This window comes from Octopus bimaculoides, chromosome 7 (genome assembly GCF_001194135.2).
Source record: "Octopus bimaculoides isolate UCB-OBI-ISO-001 chromosome 7, ASM119413v2, whole genome shotgun sequence".
Lineage (NCBI taxonomy): Eukaryota > Metazoa > Mollusca > Cephalopoda > Octopoda > Octopodidae > Octopus > Octopus bimaculoides.
In genome coordinates this window covers 48,476,325-48,485,542 of record NC_068987.1, presented here as the reverse complement: position 1 = coordinate 48,485,542, position 9,218 = coordinate 48,476,325, and the positions used below count along the sequence as shown (strand labels likewise).

Genomic DNA, 9,218 nt, shown 5'->3' with positions numbered 1-9,218 from the left:
ATATATATATATATATATATATATATATATATATATATATATATACACACACACACACACACACACACACACATATATATATATACACACACACATATTCAACAGGTGTCTTTCAGTTTCCATCTATCAAGTCCACTCACAAGGCTTTGGTCAGTAATGGGGTTATAGTAGAAAACATTTGCCTTAGGTGGCATGCATTATGACTGAACTCAAGGCTTGGAAGCAAGCTTCTTAATCACACAGCCATGTGTATACCTATTTTACATTTTCTAAAATCCCAGGCCCATCTCAAAACACTTTAGCAATCTCAGCTACTTGGTGTTTTATCATAAGTTCTGATTCTTTTTTTTTCCTTTTTCCTTTTGCAATCTCTTTCACAGAATAAACTGCCATCGTCTGAAATATAAATATTATAAAAGTGCAAGGTAGCAAAGAGAAAGAATCTACATTCCTGATTTTATTATTCAGGTATCATTGTCATTGTTTTTGACCAATTTCTCTCTTTTTCTCTCCTCATTCTTTCCTGTTTCCAACAAAATTTTATTTCGTCTGTCTGTATGCATTTCATTTATGTATGTGCATTATTTGAAGTCAACTATTGACTTATTTCTTTATACCATGCACCTACTGTAAGAGCTCTGGTGAATGCAGTATTATTGCCTTTGACCATATCTAATACAAAAACATCTAATCCTAAGTTGGTTGTTTTTGACTTTTTCTGTCTCTCATCCCATGGATCAGAAGTTATTTGTTGGCATTGCAAGGTGCAGTCCTGTATCATATTTACATGCATCTTAACAACAATTTCTTCAGTAATATGCAGCATTATTTCCATACCAAACATAACTACTTGCTACATCTTTCTCTCTGTAGTCTGTCAAATCATTGAACTCCCATTGAACAAATATTTACAGTAGTTCTTTAAATTATGTGATGGATTTTGACAAATTTGACTGGTATTTTTCATGTAATAAATTGGGATACTTTGGTATCTGTAAACAAAAATGAGATCTTTCCAACTTCCATAAAAATTCCAATACTTGAAGCTAAAACCATGCTCTCAATGAAATCTCTTATAATTTTTTTGGCTCTTATAAAAGACTATTCTCAGACATATCTTATTTTTCATCACATTCTTCATTCTCAGACATATTTTATTCTTCATCACATAACTGAATACTGTTGTGGATTGACTTCCTGTAAATGACGGAGAGTCACTCCACAACAGTATTCAATTATGTGGACAACACTGAGGTGTAAAGCGAAATAAATCACAAATGATACTCAAAGACAAGAGCTGAATCTGGACAGTATAGACAACTAGACAGAGGAGTTCGTTTCAACAAATTTATATTATATCATCATCATCATCACCATTTTAATGTTCACTTTTTCATGGAATTTATTGAAACAGATTTTCTCCAGCCATACACCCTTCCTGCTGCCAATAGTCACCTGTTTCCAACTTAGGTAATATTTCCTCATGGTCAGACATGATTTTGCAGAATATTGGAAATGAATGACACTGTTTGTATGAAGTAGACCCTTATTTACAAATCACAGGATGTCATGACAAGAAAACGCAAACATACATACACGCATAGACCAGCTCACATGTGTGCATGCACGTGCATATACATACACAATGGGCTTCTTTCAGTTACTATCTGCTAGTAACTCACAAGGCTTTGGTTGACTGAACCCTAAACCATGTTACTGGAAAGTAAACTTTTCAACTGCTCTGTCCTGGAAAGAAATTTACTTCTCTCTTTCACACTTACATAATAAATTGTACTTTTCATTTTGTTTCTTTGCAGAAACCTTGATAAAGAATGATGCATTATCACCAAGTCAAACCAAAGAAAGAAAAAATGTGATATTATTGCTTTTTCCCTTTTTTGTTTTTTTTTTTTGTTTTCAAACGATTTTATTATTTTCAAACGATTTTATTATTTTCAAAGATTCTAGAAAATCGTTTTATTCTCTAATGCATTCCATGTTTTTTCTAGAATCTATGTAATCCGTAGAATGCAACATAAGCCAAGATATTTCTTTTCTTATATATGGACATCATATATCCTCGCTTCCAAAATTCCTTTTCATCAGCATTTTTTATTTATTGCATAGGTTTACAAAATGGAACATTTTGAAAATTGTTTTGATAATTGTATGTTACTCTATATATTTTTGTGGTGCTAATTCAAAATATCAAACAAGCACTTTCCCTTACCTAAGGTTTTCTCATAACTTAATGCTAAAATATACCATAATTTGTAGGTAAATCTGCAAACGGTAGGACAAAATGAAACTAATAAAAATTAATTTGGTACTTTATTTAGCAAAATAAAATGGCACAAATGCAATTGAAGTGTGAGAAAGTAGATTTTTCCATTCATCCTTTGGTTCAGCACCTGAAAATCTCTTCTTTTCCACTTGGAAGTTATACCTCTTGTGAGCATTTGGACATTCATATTGACATCATATTGACATTCCATCTTCCCTGATATTTTCTTTCCATCTCCTTTCTGTCTTAATGAAACCTTTTTCCTTGCTCTTTACTCACATTACCGAGATTTTCCAGAAAGAAATCCTAATGGGCATTTAGGAAATGAACTTTAATGCACATTTTACATTCCAAAGCCTCCAAATTTTCCAGTATTCTTCCCACTATGTCTTTGTAGTTTGGATCTTTGTGATTACCCTAGAAGTTTTTTTATCACATCGTTAAAATTAATCCAGGCATCTTTATAAGAATCACTAAGAGAAATTTTCAAAATTTTCATCCTTGACAAGTTTCCTTATATCTTGCAAATACACCCTCTTCAACCTGGACATTTGCTACAGAAAAACTTGAAGACCTCTCCATCCTGTGGCAAAGCTTTTATGAATTGCTTCATGAAACCATGTTTTATATAAAGATGGAGCAAAACTTTCTCAAAGGATATTCTTTATTCCTGATGTAAGCATATCCCTACTTCGCCAATATTTTTTTTACACAAATAGAGGCTCCTGATTCTACTGTCCAATTCACATAAGAAACAAGGAATCTTTGTGTAGCTTGACTGTTGTCCAAGCAACTGCAAATTATTTCCAAGTTCCTGCAAATCATTTAGCTGTGATCTTTGAATTTAATCTTGTGTAAGAATGACACCAAATTTTCATGTTTCCTTCATGATCACTAAGTGTCCAACAGAGATGGAAGCATATTTATTATCATTATGCAGTAGAGCATCTTGAAGACTTTTCTTCAAAGAGTCAATAAAGAGTTTCCATTCATCAGGCTGTAACTTATGCTAAACTTTCCTATTAGACCTGATGGATCTGTTCAATAATCTAAATTATTTTCTAGAGTGAAAAAAGGAACAAATTCTATCACAGTTATGACACCAACAGAATGTTGTTATTGTTGAGGCCTGTTCAGTCCATTATATTACTTTCCTTACAAAATTAGCCTCAAAATCAGTTATCCTCATTATCTCAATGGCTTCTGAATAAGGCACAAGGCTAATAATTTTGAGAAGGGAGCTTAATCAATACCATCATGTCCATTATTTGGCTGGTATTCTATTTCAAGAGTCCCAAGAGGATGAAAGGCAAAATTAACCTTGGCAGGTTTTGAACTCAGAATGTTAGAAGAAATACCACTAAGCAATTTTTCCAATGCTCTAAATGTTCTGCCAGCTTACTCACTGTCTTTATTGTCATTACCTTAATAATGAGTGGGTGGGTTAACAGAACTGGTAGAGTGCTTGACAAAATGCCTTGTGGCATTTAGTTTTATCCCTTGATTGGCCCTTTATTGTGTTCAACTTACACTAGGGTCAACTTTACCTTTCTGCTTTCCAAGTCAATAAAACCATCAACAATTGGAGTTGATATAACTAATTATAGCCCTCCCACATGATCTTGAAAATCATGGCAGAGTTCGTAGGGTGACAAGCAAAATAAAATGTCCTGAAGGATTTAGTTGTTACTTTATATTCCATGTTCAGATCTCATCAGAGTCAACTTTGATTTTCAACCTTCCTGGGTTGATAAAATATAGTACCAGCCAAATACTAAGATCAATATAAACAAATCTTGCTTTCCTTCAAAAGTGTAGTCTTGTGCCAATATTAGAAATCATTATTATTGTAAGCATAGCTAACAAAAAACAAGAGGTAATCTCCTGAGGAGATAAGTCTACTCACCTCAGGAAAGGTACAAACATCACATAAACCTATTCTCTTCGCCAATAAAATATATGGCCTTATCCTTAATTAAGGAATAAAAATATGGTTTCTTTAATTAATTTATGACTACTTTTTTTATTATAATGATTATACTATTAATTGTTATTGATTAGATATACTTTACACATTGAAAATCATCTATGCTCCTCAATATTATTGGTTCCCCACTCTAACAGAATGTAATTCCAAATGAAAGTAGAAAATAGCTTTCTAAGAAAGTGTACTATAGAGATTATTTTAAAAATCTGAGACACATACACACATTTATTTAATTTAGTGACATACTATATCTGCATCTCTTGTTGAAGTACTGCATAGTCAGTGATAGTCTTCATTGATTACTGATGGATGAAACTTATTGGCACCACATGCATTATGTCTTTCATTTCATTTCAGTGGTTCAGGTTTCACACAACAATGAAATACTACCACTTTCACTGGTTCAAGCACACAGAAGGTATAGTGTAAACAGGGGTAGTGATTCTCTGTTCCCCTGCATGGATGTGTCTTCTGTTGAAGTCTCATATAGTCAAAGTCATTGACTACACTGACCATCAATGGATGAACATAACTTTAGAAATCTTCATCTTTTAGCTTCTTTATTTCTGTCCCTTTATTTTATGTATATATTTTGTAGTAGTTGCTAAGTCCTTGTTAAATTTCATAGATGAGTTACCATTAACAAATGTGTTAATATATCTCCTGCTTCTTGAATAGAAAAATATTTTTTGTCTCTAATATATTATATGCCATTTGCTAAAACTTTAATAACAGACAAGCTACATATAATGTAAGAAGCTGTTACATTATTTAATCTGAAAGCTTAGTTTTTACCAATTAGGATAAAAGTCTTTTCTTATAGATGATTATGAGGAATGTGCCAAAACTATAGCTTTAAAATACAGCTACATAGACTTCTGAACAGAATGGAGGCATTCAGGTAAAAGAATGAGATGTTGAGGCAAGTGAACACAGAGATATTTAGATATGTTACATATAAAGTGAATCTCATAAAAGGAATTCCATGCATTTGTTGGTTCTTATTTATCGAAACCTTCAAAGAACATTTTTTTTTTACATCTTTAAAGATTAAAAAAATTTTTAGATTTATATATGTTTCTAATCAGAATGTTTCTCATTATATCTGTCTTCAAAATCTCTTTTTTGAAAATTTTTTTCATTGATTAATTGATTTCATGACTCTGTAGACAATAAGAATCATATATTCAACAATATTTAGGTAATAATAACACTATTAATAGCATCTATATGTAACTAATGTAACTCTTTGAAAGATGTTAACTCAATCCTGAAAGTTAATGAAACATGTGTTAGTCATAGCATGACTATTATTTAAAGTCTATTCACAGCTTAGTGATAACAAATCACATGTTAAGTCTCACAAAATTTGATATCAGAAAGCAGTTATATCCCAAACATAATCCATTCATTATACTAATAAACAAAAGATACAAAAGAGACCGATAGAATAAATACTAGGTTTATAGAGAATAAGTCCTGGGGTTGATTTGTGCAACTAAAAGTTGGTGCTCCAGCATGGCCGCAGTCAAATACCTGAAACAAATAAAAGATATATATATATATATATATATATATATATATAAACAAAATATTCAAGCACTAAGGTTTGAAATAAGATGTCACTATTGTTAATATCATCTGTGGATAAAATTAAAAATTGATGGTATCAACAGTATCAACATAGGTGGTTCGCAGGCAAAAAGCATTATTTAGCTATAAATTGCAAATCAGCATGAAGCATAAGGATGTAGAAAAGCATCAACCTGCTAGAAATAAGAGCTAAAAGTCTTAATTAAAGCACCAAGATAACAGAAATAACAGGAGGCGAGGAAACGGAAAGAATTACTACATTCAAAAGCACAACTATGAAAGATTATGCTGAGTTTCAGCTTTTGGAAATTTAATCCTTGAACCTCTTCAGTGTAGACCACCTAGTAAAAATTCAAGACTGTCACATTATATTCCGTTAGTGTACTGGTTTTATTTTATATAAAAGTATGCATACTGTATTAAAAGGGTATGTCTGTTTATAGCTCTTCTAATATATAGTTATATATACATGTATATTACTATATATTTAATATATATATAACCAATAGAATTAACAAATATGATATTTGTAATATTTATTTGCACTTTGTATTATTATTGATATTTCAGTTTTAGATATATCTTGTGTATTGGTTATGAGAAGTGAACAGCAAGGAATAAGTTCAAAACAATCAATATGTCTTTTAGTGTTAAACCGTTTGTCTATGAAAAAGATACATTGGTCAAAGGTGCACAAGAAAAACCTTGCAGCACACTATGGGATATATGAATAAACTGATTTGTTGTTTGTGTATTCAGTCTAAATGAACAGTAGAATTAGGTGCAAGCATAGCTGTGTGGTTAAGAAGCTTGTTTCCCAGCCATGTGATTTGGAGTTTAGTTCCACTGTGGCACCTGATGAAAGTGTCTTCTACTATAACCCCAGCCAACTAAAACCGTGTGAGTGGATTTTGTAGACAGGAAATGAAAGAAGCCTGTTATGTGTGTGTGTGTTTCCAGTCCTCTGTAGAAAACTTGCATAGCCATGGAGAGAGGTGAGGGTTGGTGACAGGAAGGACATCCAACCTTAGAAATTCTGCCTCAACAAATTTTGTCTGACCCATTCAAGTGTGGAAAAAATGAACATTAACACATTATAACACCAAGAAAAACATGCATTTCCAGTAACCAAATGACTTTTGCCCAGGTGGGGTTCATCTAGCTCCAGTGCAGTCAGGACCATAGTTTAACCTTTTGTTACTATATTTCTTTTGAAATATCTTTCAGTTAATTTTGAATATATTGAAGATTTTAGTGAAATAACTTTGTCTAGTGCTTGGAAAATCTTGAAGGAAGGCTTTAATTTGGATCTTTTTAAAAATGTAAGCTTATATCATAAAACCGGGGACAGTCTTAGACAGGTTAATATAAGAAGGTTTAACTGTCCATCTATCACCGGTATATTTGAATGTTGAACTGTCTGATATGTACAACTGTGGTGTTGAACATGATTGTATTGGAGTCAGGGTTTTTATATGTATTTGTATGTATATACAGGTTGCATAAGATATTTGAGGACATCCCTTTTTTGGGTCATTGCTGCATTTTTTGCTAACTCTGTATAATCTTTGTTTCAGAAAATAATAATGGCAGACCCTCCATTTACTCAAGAAATGAAAAGGTATGCAGTTATTGTGGTTATAAAGGCTGAGCATAGGGATTTAGAAATACCTTGATTTTTAAAAGTTGCCAGATCTTTTGTCTACAAAGTTTGTAAGGAGCTAGAGACTGGAGATGGAAACATATCACCAGTATCAAAGCTTAAAAAGCATTCTAAATGCTCTGAAATCATCAGAACACTTAAATTTATCCAGCAAGTTCAACAGACCATCGATTACAATCCCAGAAAGTCCATGAGGTCAATTACAAAAGATCTCCATGTGTCAGAAGGAACAGTCAGAAATGTTGTCCCCAAAGACATCAGATATAAGTCTTATATGGATGAGGAAAGGTCAATTTGTCAGAAAAGTAAAAGAAAATCACTACATCAGATCAAAAAGGTTCTTAAACAAACTGAAAAATCCAGCAGAAGATTTGATTTGATTTTTCTCAAACGAGAAAAACTTCAACCAAGATCAAAAAGTTAACAGAAGAAATGACAGATGGTTATGTGCAGACCCTTCTGAAGTTCCAAGTGTCATGCATACAAAATTTCCTGCAACTGTCATGGTTTTAGGGGTTGTCAGCAATGAAGGACATGTGATGCCTCCTTACTTCTTTCCACAAATCCTGAGAGTTAACTCTGCCACCTACATTGAGGTTCTGGAAACAATTGTTAAGACCTGGATAGACAGTGTATGCAATGGAAGGCCATATGTATTTCAGTAAAACTCTGCACTGTCACCCATGGCTCTAGTAACACAGGAATGGATGGTTGAAAATTTTCTTGATCACATAACCCCTAACATTTGGCCTCCTAATTCCCCAGATCTCAATCCATTGGAATATTACATGTGGAGTGTTGTTGAGAGAGAGGTCAATGAAGACACCCATAGCACCAAAGATTCTTTGAAAGCTGCCATAGTCAGAGTAATGTCCAAAATGAACCAGAACCACTTGATATGAGCATGTAGATGATTTAGATCTCATTAGAAGCAGTTGTTGGAGCTGAAGGTGGTTTTATTGTATAATATTATAGAAAAGGTTTATTTTTATCCTCATAGCATTTTTTGATAAATAAAGTTATTATCTGTTATTATATATCTGTTTTAATAAACATAAATCTGTCCTCAAATATCTTATGCACCCTGTATATATATATATATATATATAGTCAACAGATGAGATCCAGAAATTCTCATTATAGAAGATACATAGTAGTGCTCAAATGATTCAACCTTAGACTCCGATGTCTTTACAGGGGATCGATTCCATGAGGTAAAGAATGGCTAAAAGTGGGATCAAGTTGAGCAGATATGGAAGCAGCTATGCAGATTAACAAATTAGATATGTTAAATATAACAGTTTGGCAAAAAACGAAGGGTATCAGATAGCAAATATTTAAAGTATAAATATATAGTTATTTATAATAATAGATCCAACTTACACAGAGCACAAATGACAAAAATTATAACATGATTTTTACCTCCCCTTTAATTTTTCTCTGTCGGTTGTACTCTGTGTAAATTGGATCTATTAATATAAATATCTATATATTTATACTTAAATATTCATTATCTGAAAGTCTTCCTGTTTTTTTACTTTCTCATTTTGCACGTTTACATACATACTTTGTATTTCATACTCAAACTGTTATATTTAACATATCTAATTTGTGTATCCGCATAATTGCCTCTATACGTGTGTGTGTATGTATATATATATATATATATATATATATATATATATATATAT

The 9,218-nt window shown here is 32.2% G+C and overlaps 1 protein-coding gene across 5 annotated transcripts in view; it reads left to right on the top strand.

Annotated features, from left to right (window-relative positions):
- The window catches only part of LOC106873838 (uncharacterized), a 51,817-nt gene extending 43,253 nt beyond the window's left edge, over positions 1 to 8,564 (top strand). For 3 of the 5 annotated variants that reach the window (XR_008264612.1, XR_008264610.1, XR_008264613.1), the window contains 2 exons: positions 381 to 468; positions 1,818 to 8,564. Coding sequence is in view for 1 of the 5 variants with exons in the window: in XM_014921349.2 (XP_014776835.1) it covers positions 1,818 to 1,826 (9 nt within the window). In the remaining 4 variants the exon portion in view is untranslated. The remainder of the gene's footprint in view (positions 1 to 380; positions 469 to 1,817) is intronic. The other 2 variants (XR_008264611.1, XM_014921349.2) reach the window with 1 other exon arrangement.
- The last annotated feature ends 654 nt before the right edge of the window (positions 8,565 to 9,218 follow it).